Genomic DNA, 17144 nt, shown 5'->3' on the forward strand with positions numbered 1-17144 from the left:
TCAGTACTGGCCCGGTATGGCCCGTACCAACTCGTGCCGCCGGACAACTGGTATGGTACTCGGTACCAGCACAGTAAACTAAAAATTTTATCATTAGCTGATAAAATATGAAAATGGGCAACAAACGACACGTACGCACGGCCTGTCGGGTTGCTTCATGCTCGATCATGTTGAGTTTGGTCGCCATCCCCTGCACATGGAACAAAATTTCGCCTTGATTCCTTTCTTTTGCAAGCCTTCGCATACACGCATACGATATCCCTTTAACATTTGTTAATCCAAGGAGGATCAGAGAAAGATATCTTTGGAGTCTATTAGTTATGAAGAGATATCTTCATAACTACTTTTCTTTTAAGTGATATTTTCATGGCACGTCACAGGCACGTCACATCACTTTTGAAAAGAAACATGATAACAACCTAACGCAATCTATAAGCTATCGAGCTAGCAAGTAAGAATTCAGGTTGGCATTACATGGCTTCTTCAGATCATTGCATTACCTTTTTATTTTGCCCCCACCCCCCCGCCCCCCTCATGAATGACAACAAAACCCTTGAAACGCATCAATTCCTTTAGCTATGTCTGCACATACAAGTGACTAGTGAGGTAGTGAAGCATTATTTATCTAGAAGAAACAAATACTATTCTTTGTGCTGTAAAAGAAAGTAGCAGAAGAAACAAATTGCAAGAAACTCTATGCATGTATCTAGAGTTACCTTTACCAATTAATATAGTTGAGCACATGTTAAGAGGACATGGAGGAGTGGATGCCATCGCTGCTCTCAGCCATGCCCAACAAAATAAAAAGTGAAGCAGGAGTTGAGAACATGCTCAGATGCATGCATAAGCGCTGCATGCATGTGAAGAGTTATCATCAAGGGTATCATATAGAGGCAAAAAATTGCCTCTAGCCTCGGCCAATGCTTACCAAGACCAAACCTACTAGGCTTGCTAAAACACCAATAAATCCATGGTGCCCTAAATATCGTTGCTTGACCGAAATCCTCAAGCCGAATGGAAGCTCCTTGCCCTGCAATGGAAACAACAACAAATGTACATTAAGGCATAGTGTCGAAGAACATGACATTCCTGATGCATTGTAAAGATTTGAATCATTCATTAGTGACCCAAAATCAAAGAGAGAGGATAGAATGAAAAGTTTAAATGAAAAATTGAGCATAAAATTAAGCAAGAACTAACTTTGCACCCCTTGTTAAAATGTCATTTAATGATTAGGGCTTGTTAATCAAAAATTTAATTTATTCTTGATACCTTCTCTTAGTGGCCATGCAAATTTTAGTTCTAGCTTGCACACAAAACGGTGTACAAGTGTGCAAAAGAAAAGGTATTAGCGAAAAGCCACCATAAATATTTATAAAACAAGGCTCAAGCATGTACATAATGCCTAATGGGGATGAAAATAACATATTGCTAGACCCTGATCATTAAATGACAATTAGATAAAAGATCATAATTAATTTTTCTATGTTTTAACAAGGCATTCTTAAAGATTAGCTTCGACTATTTAGGCTCCATTTGGGGGAGCTTTTGGAGAGCCAAAAAGTACTTTCTAGCCCTTCAAAAGTACTTTTAGATGAAATCGGGATGTTTAGTAAAAATTTCAGAAAGATGTTTTAGGTTTTTCAGAAAACTAAAAACAGCTTTTTAGGAGAAACTCCATTTTAGAGCTTTCCGGAAAACCACTTTTAGGCCTGGTCGGAAAGTTATTTTTTAACCTAAATATATGTGATAAAATATTAAATTATTATGCTATAAGATACAATATTATATTACTATATTATAATAATATTATATTACATTACAGTAATATTATACTATATCATATATTTATATATTAATACATATTATATTTTATTATGTTCTATTGTATAATGCTGTGCAATGTTCTTTATGGTCATTTTGTCATACTTGTTGTGGTTCAAATTTGGCCCGAGGGTGACCACGCCGGAGGAGTCAGGAGAGCTGCCGGCCGGAGCGGGGAAAGGAATGCCACTTCCTATGCGATGGCGTACCTGCACAAAGCCTCACCGGTGGTTTCGGTGAGGGCCCTTCGACACTCAAGTTAGAGTGGATCTTAGTTGGTCCCAAAAGTTCCTTAGGCATTACCTGATGGAGCTATTTATAGTCCTTATAGAAGTACCCAGGTGGCGGAGGTATGGCCCGTTCTCATCATGGGAGGAGATGACTTTTAGCTAGATGGTGCGTAGCTTGAGCTTGCTTGAAGTGTACTGCGTAGGCCGTTCTTGTGAACGGTAAGCCATTGATAGGTGTGGCAGGGTATGGCTGGCGCAGCAGGGCATGGTGATAGCCACCTCAGCCCGCCGCGCCATGGCACCAAGAACTTGGCCGAGGCCAACCTCGGCCAAGACTCCCGCTCGGGCCAAATCCACTGCTTGGAGGTCTGCCCAAGCAGTGGCCAGCACCTTCAGCCCATGGTGCAGCCCCGCGCAGGCCATGCCCAGCACCTGCACGAGGTTCTGCGCCCACTGCAGCAGCGCGCGGCCGACCGCGCGCACGGCCAGCCACAGCAGCGCGCGGCCAACCGTGCACCCCGGCAGCCCCCAGCACGCGCGGCCAACCGCGCGCGCCCACTGCAGGTGCGGCGCCCGCCCGCGCGCAAGCACCAGCCCGCGCGCGCCCGCCAGCCCATGCGCCCGCCTGCGGCGGCCCCCAGCCCGCACGCGCCCGCCTGACCGCACGCCAGCCTGCGCGCGCCCTTCAGCCAGCGCGCGCCCGCCTGCGCGCGGCCTCCAGCCCGTGCGCCCGCCTGCGCGTGGCCTCCAGCCCGCGCCCGCCTTCCAGCGCGCGGCCTCCAGCCCGTGCGCCCGCCTGCGTGCGGCCTCCAGCCCGCGCCCGCCTTCCAGCGCCCAGCGCCCGCGCCCGGCCCGCGCGCCCAGCGCCCTGCGCCCGCGCCCGCCTGGCGCGTCCGAACCTCGCCAAGCAAGGAGACGACCAGTGCACAGCCAGGCCGCCTCCCCGCCCCTCGCCAACACTTGGCGCCCGCGCAACGATGGGTTGCGTGCACGCCAGACATGGGCATGGCAACGGGCGGCAGCCAGGGGCACCAGCCCATGCGTGCGCACATAAGCGCGCACGCACAGCAAGCACAAGGCTCGGCCAAGGCTGCATCCTTCCGAGCACACTCAGGCCAACCAAGTTCGAAGCCAGCGCACGGGTCAAGCACAGCCGAGAGCACAGCAAGACAGCTAAGCCCGCGCACATTGGACCCGGACTAACCAGCGCGCGCACGCCCGAGAGCTAAACAAGGAAAGCCACGGTCAGCTCAGCCAAATGCACAGCCGAGGGACATGTAGCAACCATCTGCGCGCAAGGCCAAACAAGGCAGAATGTCACCAGATTGCGCCCGGCCAGAATCAATCAGCCAGGACACATGGCAAGCATCCCCAAGTCAGCGCCGGGCCAAACAAGGAAAGCGCATGTGCAGAATCAACGGAGGAGCCCAAGGGCTCTTCCATAGCGATCCGGCAAGGAAGGACACCAACGGCCAGGATGCAGCAGGCCGAAGGATGGACACACAGAAGATAGCCACGGCAGCAATCCATGGGAGCAAGGGCAAAAGCAGCGCGCCCCTGGAAATCAGCAAGCGCATCTCAGCACATCAGGAAATGCAACCAAATCAGGCCGCGCCTGGGCAGATGGCAGCCTCAGCTCATGACACACGCGCAGGCCACGCCGAGAGCAAATCCCAAGCGGCCAACTCAATTCAGCACATGGCCGAGAAGACCAAGTTTAGTTAGAGCTTTGGCAGCCGAACATGGAAGCCATTTTTAATTTGAATTAAGTCCAAAATAAGCCAAGGCACTCGGCCTACAAAAGAAACCATTAGGGCCCTTAGGCAAGCATCTTCTAGCAATTGAATTTCTAGCATAGTGTCAAGGGTTGTACCCCTTTGTTTTTCATTCGGCTGAAAGGCTTGGGCTAAGGTGGAGAACATCACTCCCCTTGGATTGTTTTAGGCATAGCAAGGTTCCTTCCAGATCTTGCATTGAGTCCTTGTAATCGTTGCTTATTGGAATACAAGAGTCAATTTCCTTCAACACATTGAGCCCCACATTGATTCTTTCCCACCGCCGGCAGCCCAAAGGTAATAGCACACGGCGTGGTTCCAAGGCAGCAAGAAGGAAGAGCGATACCCACAAGCAAGTCGGTCCCAACACATAGCAAAGTCCCTCAACCTTGGCACGGGGTTTGGGACCGCAAAGCCCCGCGGGCCAACACTGGTGCTTTTATTGAGAGATTACAACGGAGATCGTCGGAAAATAGGCTGCAGTCCAATTCCCGAAAGGTCGATCTCAAGAGTATCCTCTTACTTTTCAGATCTACAATCTTCATTGTTTTTGTATTGAGATCTGAAAATCAGATCTGAAAATTATTGTAAATCCATAGAAAAATCTGATTGAAGGGGTTAGGTTTTCATGGAGTCGGGTAGTGAATCATTCAGCCCACAAAGGCTCTTTGAAACCATGGAAAACCACAACACCGAAGTCAATAGGGTGTTGGAACATTTGGTGACCACATTGGCTGTCATAAGAAGAGAAGGAAATGCCAACATTGAGAGGTTGGAAAGGAGGTTTGCAGAAAATAAAAACAGTGAGGGAGAAAGAAAAATGAGAGATGATAGAAGAAGAGGAGGAAGAGTTGAATGTGGTGAAACATATGTTGATAGATGGGCCGATGGCATCCCAATGGAGGATCGGCCAAGTAGTATGGAAAGACCCATGAGTGAGCCCATAGGTAGCCCTCATCCTTGGAGGCCACATGGCCGACATGCACAAGAAAGAGGAAGAAGGGAGGATCGGGTGAACCATGGAGAGGAGATTAGGGGTTTCGGTCCAAATGAAAGGGGAGTCCGAAAACCTAAAATTGAGTTCCCAACCTTTGGAGGGGGAGATCCTTATGAGTGGCTCGACAAGGTCGAGCAATATTTTCATGTATATGAGATCCCTCGAGAGGAGAAGGTAACCCTAGCTAGCTACCATCTTGAGGGAAGGGCCAATAGGTGGTGGAGATGGCTAAGAAGTATTTATGAGAAGGAAGGGAACTATTTGGGGTGGACGGCCTTTGTCCAAGAGTTCATGAACCAATGGGGGCCTTCACCAACCATCAACCATCATGGCCAATTGGCCAAACTCAAGCAAGAAGGCAAGGTGCAATCGTGCATCAACGAGTTCCGGCAACTCCAAACCATGGTCGACGGGTGGTCGGAAGAAGCACTACTTGGCACCTTCGTGGATGGGCTCAAACCTTGTCTCTCCAAGGAAATCAAGCTCAAACAGCCCATCTGCCTTCAAGAAGCAATGAGGATGGCGGAGATCCTTGATCAAGCCAACATTCAAGACCGGAGGCTGACCAAGGAAAGCTCCAACCGCAGCCCGCTGCCATCCAAGTTTCAGCCGGCTGCAAACACTTCCAAGCCACAACCAGCCACTGCATCTACTTCCAAACAGCAACCTTCTGATGTCAAGAGGCTCAGCCGGGAGGAGGTGCAAGAATACATCAAGAAGGGTTTATGTTTCAAGTGTAGCGTCAAGTGGGAGAAAGGTCATCACTGCAAACCGGGCCAATCCTATGTGCTACACATTGACAGCAGCAGGGAGGAGGATAACGATGCCGCCACAACCAGCAGCTCTTCGGAGGAGGAAGATCCCACCGAAGACCATTCCATCAGCCCCTTACCAAAGGATGCTGAGCTATATCTTTATGCGCTTACCGGTGTGCAGCGACCTTCAACCATGAGGATGACGGCATGGATCGGCAAGCATGAAGTATCCTTGCTCGTTGACAACGGATCCTCCCACAACTTCATCAATCCGGGAGCATTGCAGTGGGTAGGACTCAAGGGGGCAGCAACCGAGCCATTCGAGGTCAAAGTAGCAAGCGGCGAACGACTCAAGTGCCAAGAGGTTGTCAAAGACGTTCGGCTCAACATCCAAGGGGTAAGAATTTCTGCAGATTTGCACATACTACAACTTGTAGGTTTGAATGTAGTCCTTGGCAACGCATGGCTTCGGGGCATTGGTAAAGTAGTAACAGACTACAATACCATGACCATGGAGTTCCGGCTCAATGGAAGGAAGAAGATGTGGACAGCACTCAACCACAAGGAAGTCCTACCGTGCGAAGCCAACATGATTGAACGCCTATGCCGAGGAGGGGCCCTTTGCTTCGCCATCATGATGTCCAACCAAGGAGTGGCTGCGGAGGGACAACAACCGCAGCCAAAGGATGACTTGCAAGACCTTCCACCGCAAGTGCAAAAGCTACTTGCAGCACACCAAGGAGTTCTAGCCATGCCGATAGCACTTCCGCCCAAGCGTGCCTTCGACCATCCCATCCGACTCAAAGAAGAAAGCAAGCCAATCAACGTACCACCATATAGGTATGCTCATTTCCGGAACGGAGAAATTGAAAGACAAGTCGAGGACATGCTGAAATAAGGGATCATCCAACCGAGCACCAGCCCGTTCTCATCACAGGTCCTACTAGTAAGAAAAAAGGACGGGTCTTGGAGGTTTTGCAATGACTATAGGGCCTTGAACGAGGCCACCATCAAGGATCGGTTCCCAATCCCGATCGTGGACGAGATGCTCGATGAACTCCACGGCGCAAAGTTTTTCACCAAACTAGATCTTCGGGCCGGCTATCACCAAATCAAGATGCGCGACGAGGATGTCCACAAGACGGCGTTCCGCACCCACTCCGGCCACTAAGAATACTTGGTCATGCCCTTCGGACTATGCAATGCTCCATCAATCTTCCAAGCCACAATGAACCAGGTATTCAAGCCGCACCTAAGAAAGTTCGTAATTGTCTTCTTTGACGACATCTTGATCTATTCCAAGACCCTAGGAGAACACTTGCGGCATCTAGATCTAGTCCTGCACACTTTGGAGGAGCATCACTTCTTTATCAAACCTTCCAAGTGTGCTTTTGTACAAACCGAGCTTGACTATCTTGGGCATGTGATATCCGGGGATGGTGCTCGAGTTGACACCCGGAAGGTTGAAGCAATGACAGATTGGCCGCTGCCCAAGGATGTTTCGGCCTTAAGAGGTTTCCTAGGACTTACCGGCTACTACCGACGGTTTGTCAAAGGGTATGGACTTATTGCAAAACCCCTCACAGCTATGTTGAAAAAAGATGGGTTCGAATGGACCCCGGCCGCACGCCAAGCCTTTGAAGACCTCAAAAGAGCCATGACACAAACCCCGGTGCTTGCATTGCCCGACTTCAGCAAGCCATTTCAAGTCTTCACCGATGCAAGCAGTGAAGGCATTGGCGCGGTCCTAGCCCAAGATAAACGGCCATTAGCCTACATTTCCAAAGCCCTGGGGCCACAGAAGAAAGCATGGAGTACATATGCAAGGGAGCTGCTCGCGGTCGTGCACGCCGTCAAAATCTGGAGGCCGTATCTACTAGGACGACGCTTCACCATCATCACGGACCAACAAGCTCTTCGACACCTTCTACAACAAAAGATCGTGACCCCGGAGCAGCAGAAATTTCTGGTAAAATTACTTGGTTTTGAATATGACATTATGTATCAACCAGGGAAGGAGAACAAGGTGGCCGACGCCCTATCCCGCAAGGATGGAAGTCCATTGCTTGATAGCACCCTCGAGGACAAGGGTAGTCTCTAAGGAGGGGGGAATGATAGCCACCTCAGCCCGCCGCGCCATGGCACCAAGAACTTGGCCGAGGCCAACCTCAGCCAAGACTCCCACTCGGGCCAAATCCATTGCTTGGAGGTCTGCCCAAGCAGTGGCCAGCACCTTCAGCCCATGGCGCAGCCCCGCGCAGGCCATGCCCAGCACCTGCGCGAGGTTCTGCGCCCACTGCAGCAGCGCGCGGCCGACCGCGCGCCCAGGCAGCCCCCAGCACGCGCGGCCAACCGCACGCGCCCACTGCAGGCGCAGCGCCCGCCCGCGCGCGCCCGCCAGCCCATGCGCCCGCCTGCGCGCGGCCCCCAACCCGCGCACGCCTGCCTGCGCGCGCCCTTCAGCCAGCGCGCGCCCACCAGCCCGCGCGCCCGCCTGCGCGCCGCCTCCAGCCTGCGCGCCAGCCTGCGCGCGGCCTCCAGCCCGCGTCCGCCTTCCAGCGCCCGTGCCCGGCCCGCGCGCCCAGTGCCCTGCGCTCACACCCGCCTAGCGCGTCCGAACCTCGCCAAGCAAGGAGACGACCAGTGCACAGCCAGGCCGCCTCCCGCCCCTCGCCAACACTTGGCACCCGCGCAACGATGGGTTACGCGCACGCCAGACATGGGCATGGCAACGGACGGCAGCCAGGGGCACCAGCCCATGCGTGCGCACATGAGCGCGCACGCACAGCAAGCACAAGGCTCGGCCAAGGCTGCATCCGACCGAGCACACTCAGGCCAACCAAGTCCGAAGCCAGCGCATGGGTCAAGCACAGCCGAGAGCACAGCAAGACAGCTAAGCCCGCGCACATTGGACCCGGACCAACCAGCGCGTGCACGCCCGAGAGCTAAACAAGGAAAGCCACGGTCAGCCCGACCAAATGCACAGCCGAGGGACATGTGGCAACCATCCGCGCGCAAAGCCAAACAAGGCAGAATGTCACCAGATTGCGCCCGGCCAGAATCAATCAGCCAGGACACATGGCAAGCATCCCCAAGTCAGCGCCGGGCCAAACAAGGAAAGCGCACGTGCAGAATCAACGGAGGAGCCCAAGGGCTCTTCCATAGCGATCCGGCAAGGAAGGACACCAGCGGCCAGGATGCAGCAGGCCGAAGGATGGACGCACAGAAGATAGCCACGGCAGCAATCCATGGGAGCAAGGGCAAAAGCAGCACGCCCCTGGAAATCAGCACATGGCCGAGAAGACCAAGTTTAGTTAGAGCTTTGGCAGCCGAACATGGAAGCCATTTTTAATTTGAATTAAGTCCAAAATAAGCCAAGGCACTCGGCCTACAAAAGGAGCCATTAGGGCCCTTAGGCAAGCATCTTCTAGCAATTGAATTTCCAGCATAGTGTCAAGGGTTGTATCCCTTTGTTTTTCATTCGGCCGAAAGGCTTGGGCTAAGGTGGAGAACATCACTCTCCTTAGATTGTTTTAGGCATAGCAAGGTTCCTTCCGGATCTTGCATTGAGTCCTTGTAATCGTTGCTTATTGGAATACAAGAGTCAATTTCCTTCAACACATTGAGCCCCACATTGATTCTTTCCCACCGTCGGCAGCCCAAAGGCAATAGCACACGGCGTGGTTCCAAGGCAGCAAGAAGGAAGAGCGATACCCACAAGCAAGTCGGTCCCAACACATAGCAAAGTCCCTCAACCTTGGCGCGGGGTTTGGGATCGCAAAGCCCCGCGGGCCAACACATGGTCCCTGATTGATATGTCATAGCGTGGCCAGCAAGTAAAACATAGTGCGGTGAGGCTGCTACAGGGCATGGCCGCAACATGTGGATGACAAGATCGGCCTAATGAAATTGGCCTTCTGACGTCGGCCTTCTGAGGTCGGCTCGGCCTTCTGGGGTCTGCTCGGCTTTTTGAGGTCTGCTCGACTAGAATTGGGTGACTTCATGCTGAAAATAGGACGATCCATTTTGCCTCCCATCATTGCCCCCCGGCTTCCAAGTTAGAGTCGTTTGTTGGTTCGAGCGAAGGAAGTAGCCGAGTCGTTATCGTCCTATAATTCAGTCAAATATTTGTGAAGATATATGTGCCGTGTAGGTGTACCTCTCATATTGTTGAAACTAACGGCTTTAGGCCGAGCTTTCCGAGTCGAGCTAAGCGACTTTGCTCTAAGGTCGACTTCAACAGCATTCTTTGGCTCGTGGTCGACTCGGCAGGGCGCCCCCATTTAGATCTGGGCGCGTCATCGCAGAAGGCATCGAAGGGCTTCGAATAGAGTTGAATGTCATCGAAATGGCGTCGAATTGGCGTCGAATGTCATCAAAATGGCGTCGAAGGGCATTAAAACGGCATCGAATGGTCCTGCGGTCGAGGGAGCCCCTTCAGCTCACGGTCGGCAGCGCTCCGAGCTCGGGCCAGGGTGCATCGTCGTTTGTGTAGCAGGTTTGCTCTGTTGCTATTCCATGCGGGCTGATGAGTATAAGGCTTGTGCCCCTGCCCCACGAGGTCGAGGAGCCATAATCATGTAGGATTCATGGCCACCCAAGAGCATTTTCTTTTGCCAGGCTGGACCGATCTGCATAGTCTGCTCGGGTCAGTCATCCCTCAACGGGGTGCAGAGAGGTCGCTCACCAGGCTCTCCTCGTGTTGCCTTGGTTCATCCCGTACATCCAGCCCTTTAGTGAGCAGTGCTTGGGCCGAGACCTCGGCTAGCTGCGTGCCTGATTTTCTCAGAGTTCGCCGACCCCTTGACTTGTGGGGGACCGCATGAGCAAGTGGTAGGTAGAGGCCATAGCTTGGAGGGCGTTCAGCCCTGGTTAGCCAAGAATGGCATTGTAGGCCGAGCCGACCTGAGTCACGAGAAGGTTTAACTTCATAGTACTTTCTTGGGGCAGAATCTCCTGTGAATCCGATCAGAGTAGCGCTCATCTTTTGGAAGGCATTACAAAATAAGGCGTCAGCCGAGCTTCCATTATGTACTAAAATTCTTTTTACATCAAACCTTGCAATGATAAGGGAAATAGCTACAACGTCATCATAAAGGGGGCTCAACGCCCTTTTGGTCTTCATTGGAAAAGGAGATGACTTCTGCAGTACACGAATGCTTTGAGGAAGCCCCTTTTTCCGAGCTCAATGCTTCAGGTGCCTCTGCTCGCCTGCCCTCTGATGGTGTTAATGATGCCCCCGAGAAGTCAGTTGTCGTTCCGCTCCTCACGCGGCACTAGGTTTGTTCCTCGAGCTCTCTCTTGTAGGCTTGATCACGGACAAAACAATTGAACCTACCTCGGCGGATAAGTGCATCGATCTCATCACAGAGCTCATAGCAATCCTTCATATCATCGTCGTAATCTTAGTGGAAGCGGTAGTACTTCTTCGAGTGCTTCCACGACTCTATCGATCGCATCCTCAATAGAGGTCGGAGGTAGCCCCGATCCTTAATATTCATGAGGATCTCTGCTTAGGTGGATGTGAGGGGAGTGTATGTCCGAAACTTCTGGAGGTGAGACCTCGGGCGAGCCGGGCTCTTAGGCCATGGAGGATCTTTCTCGCGTTGAGGAGATCTGCTCCTTCGTCGGAAGCGCTCCTTCTGCATCTTCGAAGGTCGCCCATGGCTTCTTCAGCCTTAGTGTACTTCCGAGCTTGGACCAGCATCTCCGCAAAGCTGGCGGAAAAAGTTTTTCTCGATGGAAAAGAGGACTTGTAGGACCGAGCTCCAGTCTTCAACGCCGACATGGCGATGGATTGGTCAAGATCGTGAACTTATGTGGCCGAGGTGAAGCGATCGATGTAGTCTTTTAGAGAATCTCCCTCCTTCTGCTTGATGTCAAGGAGGGAGTCTGAGGTCCGGCGCTGACGTCGGCTGGCAGCAAAGTAGGTTGCAAACTGTCTGCCCAGCTGCTCGAAGGATAAAACCGAGCTGGGCCTCAGCCCAGAGAACTAAAGACAAGTTGCCTTGCGTAGAGTCACCGAAAAGGCCTTGCAGAATAGGGTGTTTGTAGCTCCTTGAGTATCATAAGGGCCTTGTAGCTTTCCAGATGATCCACGGGATCGGACGAGCCATCATACGGCTCTATTTGTGGCATCTTGAACCTCATGGGGATCGTCTCATCTACGATCCGCCGAGGAAATGGAGACTTGGTTGTGAAGTCGAGGTCGGAGTCGCGCTTTGGAGCTTGGTCTTGGAGTGTCTGGATCTGTCGCTCCAACTCCTCGACTATTCTGCCAAGCTCGGGCGGGGGTGTCATCACTTGTGTTCGATGGGGCCTCTTCGGCTTTTGGTTGATACTGTAGGCATCCCGGCATGGGGCAGACCCTGTCTCCAATGGTTGTTTCCATGCTCGGGGCATCGGACTTCGGTGCAAGCTCTCAGGATAGTTGTTGTGCGATGGGCCCTCCTAATTTGGGGACCGAGCTCGGTGGGACCTTCGATGGTGGCGATGCTCTATAGGAGAACGACGTCACGAGCGACGTCCTGAGGACTAATGCTCGTGAGGAGGGAGTACAGGCTGGTCTCCTGCTTGTTGCAAGCCTTGAACGGCCGCAGTGAGTGCTTGGACTTGTTGGACAAGTAGGTTGAACTGCTCCAGCTGGACCTCAGAAATTCGGTCCGCCGGTTTTGTAGGGGGTGGAGTTTGGAGCGAGTTGCCAGGAGCTAGTGCCCAGCTCCTCGATGCATTTGAAGCTTCATGACCTCTTAACCTCGTAATCACGACTCAGACCCTTCCTCTAGTGCCAGATATTGTGGTTCAAATTTGGCCCGAGGGTGACCACGCCGGAGGAATTAGGAGTGCTGCTGGCCGAAGCGGAAAAAGGAAGGCCACCTCCTGTGCGACGGCGTACCTGCACAAAACCTTACCGGTGGTTTCAGTGAGGGCCCATTCGATGCTCAAGTTAGAGTGGATCTTAGTTGGTCCCAAGAGTCCCTTAAGCGTTACTTGATGGGGCTATTTATAGTCCCTATAGAGGTGCCTAGGTGGCGGAGGTATAGCCCGTTCTTATCATGGGAGGAGATGTCTTTTAGTCAGATGGGGCGTAGCTAGAGCTTGCTTGAGGCGCACGGCGCAGGCCGTTCTTGTGAACAGTAAGGCGTGGACAGGTGTGGCAGGATATGGCTGGGGCAGCAGGGCATGGTTTTTGATTGATATGTTGTGGCGTGGCTAGCAAGCAAAGCATGGGCAGTGAGGCTGTTGTATGGCATGGTCGCAACATGTAGACGATGGATCGGCCTTTTGAGGTCGGCCTACTGAAGTCTGCTCGGCCAGAATTGGGTAACTTCATGCCGAAAAAATAGGACGATCCATTTTGCCTCCCATCAATACCAAAAATATTTTCTCAGTTTGTTCACCAAACATACGTTAAAGTGGCATAGTATTTTAGAAATGTAGTTACTAAACAACAAACAACTTTTTATAGCTCCACTTCAGAAAGCTATACTTCCAAAAGCTCTATTGCCAACAATTCTCCCAAACATGGCCTTAGCTATGAAAGTTTGGAAGTTTGTATATTGAACCAAAAAAATTGAAGAGATTGCTTTTGATTTTTCATGGATAAAACAAATTACTAAATATTCATCATAGAAATTCTTAAAAGTGGCATTACTCTTGGGAGATTTATGAAGACAAAACCATTATAACTATAAAATTTATGAAGAAGTTGGCTTGGGGTAAATTGGTGAAAATTAGCACGTTTGATGGTTGAGAGATGTGATTCTGTAGTATATTTGTTAAAATGGGTGTAACAATGAAACTATTTGCTAGATGACCAGTCTTGCTTCACTCAAAACATTTCACAGTCAAAGCCACATTAGCCGCCAAACTTTTATTAATCTAGAATATCGATATCTAATTCCATTATTTTGAGGGTCAATAGGAGCACACAAGTAAACTTGCCCAACTTTATCAATTCAAAGAATATCAAATTCTATCATTCTGAATGTCAATGGGAGCCTCCAAGTTTTTGTCCTTTTTAAGAATTTTTGTTCCCATAAATCTAATAAACTAAATAGATTCGAATTACTCCAAAATTTCATCAGTGCCATCCTACCAAGATAATCCCTTGAGGGAATTTTTGGATTCATTATTATGGACAATTTTTTAAAAATTTTATAATATAAATGGATAAGAGCTTATAGCAGAGATAGGTGAATCACAAATTATGTTGATATGAATATAGGAGCAGTTCTTCTACCTTTCTCTCCCCATTCCATATGCTTCTTCTCTCTCTTTCTTAGTGGTATGAAGATTAAAGCCGTGTCCGAAAAGCAGTCAATTATATTGGATGAGGTGCTACTACAAGATTGAAAAACACATTTAAAAGCACATTAATGATCATATGTGATTTTTTTTTTAAATTTTTTTTGAACATATCTATAATTTAAACCCGAGGCAAATCTTCACAGATACCGTGTCAACCATGCTAAGATTGTTTGACTGTATAAGACATACAATAGGTACTTCATATTAATGCTTTTTTTAATGTCATCATGAAAAAGTGTGACTGGTAAAATCTTAGAGAATTGATATAAAATCATTTAGTTATTAAAAATATAATTCTTATATTTCTAAGAAAATATCTAAATAAAATTTTAAATTAATATTTTTTGTCATAGACTTACAATCTAACCAGCTTAAGTTATTATAAGGAAGACCGGTTCATGGATCTTATTTGATCCTACGTGACCATTGATATCATTTGTCACAAACTTGCAACTGAAAAATTTAAATAATTTGCAGGAGGACTAATACATGCTAATAAACTCACGTGCAAATAAATTGATATTTTTATTTTTTTAATCAGCCGATATAATTCCAGTTACCCACCCCCATACTCTTCCATGTTGAATCAGTCTCACGCCACCCACGCGCTTGAATACTATTCCTGTTAAGCGTCAACAAGCACACCAGTTATCCTATCTACGACTAATTAGAACAAAATGAATTATAGGAAGAGACAATTAGCATACAAATGAATTAATTCGGACCACCCATAAATACGCTTGAGGGAGATAATCCAACACTAGATACTGGGAGAAAATCCAAGCGAGTTTCTCCAAACAGTCCAAGCTGATAATTGCACAACGGCACTAGCTCCCTCCCAAAAGTGGCCAAAAACACAAGGAGTCAACAGGCCCCTACCTCCTTGTCCTTCCTTTCCGCTCCTTGTCCTCACAACCGCAAAAATCCAAAGGTGGCGATGGAAGCCAATCAACAAACCATTAAACTATCCAATTAAAAAAAAAGTGGGCAGGCCCGCCTTTAACTCGGCATCAACTCCCACTTTCCCTTTGTCCTCTTCTGCTCCCCTCCTCAATAATTCATCTTCCCCTCCTCAAAAGAGTCCACCTTTCCGCCCTCTCCCGAAAGCCCAAATGAAGTCAGGAAGATAACGTAGAAGAAATTCTATTCATCAGTCCATAAATTTTACATATAATTAGAAACAGAGTGAGCAAATCTCTGAAGCAAACCACAACAACAGCAGCAGCAGCAGCAGCAGCAAATAAAAATAACAATAAGGTCGAAAATTAGAAATTAGGAGAGGAGGAAAAAAGGGGGGGGCAAAAAAGGAAAAAAAATATGGAGGAGGCGACGAGATCCGGCGGCGCGGCCGCCGGCTTCATCAAGACCCGCCTCCGCCTCGCTTGTAGTTGGGGTTCATCCTCTCGAAATAGCCGATGGAGAGGAGGGAGAGGGAGAGCTGGACCTCGTCCTTCCCCCACCGCGCCGGCAGGTGGGGCCGACGCGGGGGCATGGTGGCGCTGGTCGCGGGGAGGGGGAGCGTCGGGAGGGGGGCCGGGCGGCGGAGGGAGGGGTGGAGGAGGGGGAGCAGGTAGAGGGAGTGGAGGCGGCGGAAGCCCCCGAGGGCGAGCACCACCGACCGGAGCTGCTGGTTGCCGCACCCGATGTTGGCCCAGTGCCGGACGCACACCGCCTCCCAGAGCCGCTCGTCTTCCGCCAGCCTCCGCCACCGCCGGCACACGCAGGCCGCCGCAGCCAGCGTCCTCGCATCCGCCCGCTTGAGCACCTCGAACACGAGGTCCTCCCCCAGCTCCGCCACCACCACCTCCTCCGCCGCCGACGCCGCCTCTGCGTCCTTTTCGCCCTTCTGCTTCTTGTTCGCCTCTTCAACAACGACCCGGGAATCTCCGCCCTCGGATCCGTCGATCGAACGCCTCTTCATCACTCCTCCGTCGAGCGCCTCTCTGGGGGAACGAGATTGGGCCGAAAGGATTTCGATCTGCCAAAGGGAATCAATCCTTTGTTCTTCTCGCGCCCCGGCCACGGGGCTTTAAAGACGGCTTTACTCAATCACGGCTTTTCCGGGGGGCACTTACGAAACGAGGCATGGTAATTGACGGTAATAACGGGAGTGCCCGGCTGCTTGGCTTTGCCCTGACGACAAGATGCCGAAGCAAACTAAATGCGCTCCTTTTTTTTTTCTAAATTTGTTTCCAAAAAAAAAAGGATAAAAAATAAGTGGGTAGGAATAAGCACGGCCCCACCACTTGGGCCAGTTGGGTTTTTGGAGAGCAGGTGGGTGATGCCTCAGGAGAACACGTGACGCTTTCTTGTCTCCGTGCAGCAGGATTGTGCTCGATGCCGAGTGGAGAAGGGAAATCAGTGCAGACTGAGCTCAGTAATTTGCTAAAAATTTAGGTTCTGTAGACCAAAATTAACCAAACTGTTTTCTGCGACACGTAATTTCTATTTTTTTTGTTTTAAATGGAGTACGAATGGACTATATGGGATGACAATGGCAAGTGGCAACGGCATTCCGCTGAACTCTCGCAAAAACTTTGGCACTTTTGCTCTATTAGATTACCCAATTCTTTATGCCAATCGACGTGCCCTTTGTTCAATGGCTCAACACAAAGGCTTGCCGAGTCGGTTTCTCAGATCCGTCGTTTATTTTGTGGTGGCATATTAAGACTAGGATGGAAAGAGCGGGTTGAAGAGGCACCTACTTATGGGCAAAACTTAGAGCTGCTTGGACCGATATTAGCTATGCTCAACATGCTCTAAAAGTTTACTTTATTTTGGTTGAGGATGACTCTGCTACGATGATAAGAGTGAGCCAGAAAAGTAAATACTTATTCTCTACTTAAGGATTTTTAGAGTAGGGCCAAAGAGAGCACCATCTTTAAGGCATATTTATTGAAGAAGAAATGGCGCTGCAGATTGGATGGGCTTCTTTATGATTGGCTATTTTGGTGGGGTACTCTAGACTGACTTGAGGTGCTCTAGATTGTCATGATGGTGTACTGCTACTTTTTTGGTTTTTTTGGATGTATTATGTAAAACATCAGGCAAAAAAAAAAAAAAGAAAAGAAAAAAAGCACCTCATTATTGGTTTTGCCTAGTGTATGTATATTATATTTTAATAGACATGCATGAGAATGTATTGTGATCGTTGCTTTGTAGAGACCATATTGATAATTTGATAGATAGCCGGTTTCAGCTGGTTGTATTTTGATTATTATTTTATTTCTTTCTTCCCTCGTCTGTCTTTCCA

The 17144-nt window shown here is 49.9% G+C and overlaps 1 protein-coding gene across 1 annotated transcript; it reads right to left on the minus strand.

Moving 5' to 3' along the window:
• Positions 1-14637: 14637 nt before the first annotated feature.
• Positions 14638-16934, minus strand: LOC103718852 (F-box protein GID2-like). The gene has a single exon (XM_008807848.4). The coding sequence runs from the start codon at positions 15810-15812 to the stop codon at positions 15252-15254; it is 561 nt and encodes a 186-aa protein (XP_008806070.2). The 5' UTR covers positions 15813-16934; the 3' UTR covers positions 14638-15251.
• Between the last annotated feature and the right edge of the window lie 210 nt (positions 16935-17144).

The sequence above is a fragment of the Phoenix dactylifera genome, chromosome 1, assembly GCF_009389715.1.
Source record: "Phoenix dactylifera cultivar Barhee BC4 chromosome 1, palm_55x_up_171113_PBpolish2nd_filt_p, whole genome shotgun sequence".
NCBI lineage: Eukaryota > Viridiplantae > Streptophyta > Magnoliopsida > Arecales > Arecaceae > Phoenix > Phoenix dactylifera.

Bases quoted from the DNA above. Each gene is read 5' to 3' on its own strand.
- LOC103718852 (XM_008807848.4), bottom strand. From the start codon at position 15,812: ATGAAGAGGCGTTCGATCGACGGATCCGAGGGCGGAGATTCCCGGGTC.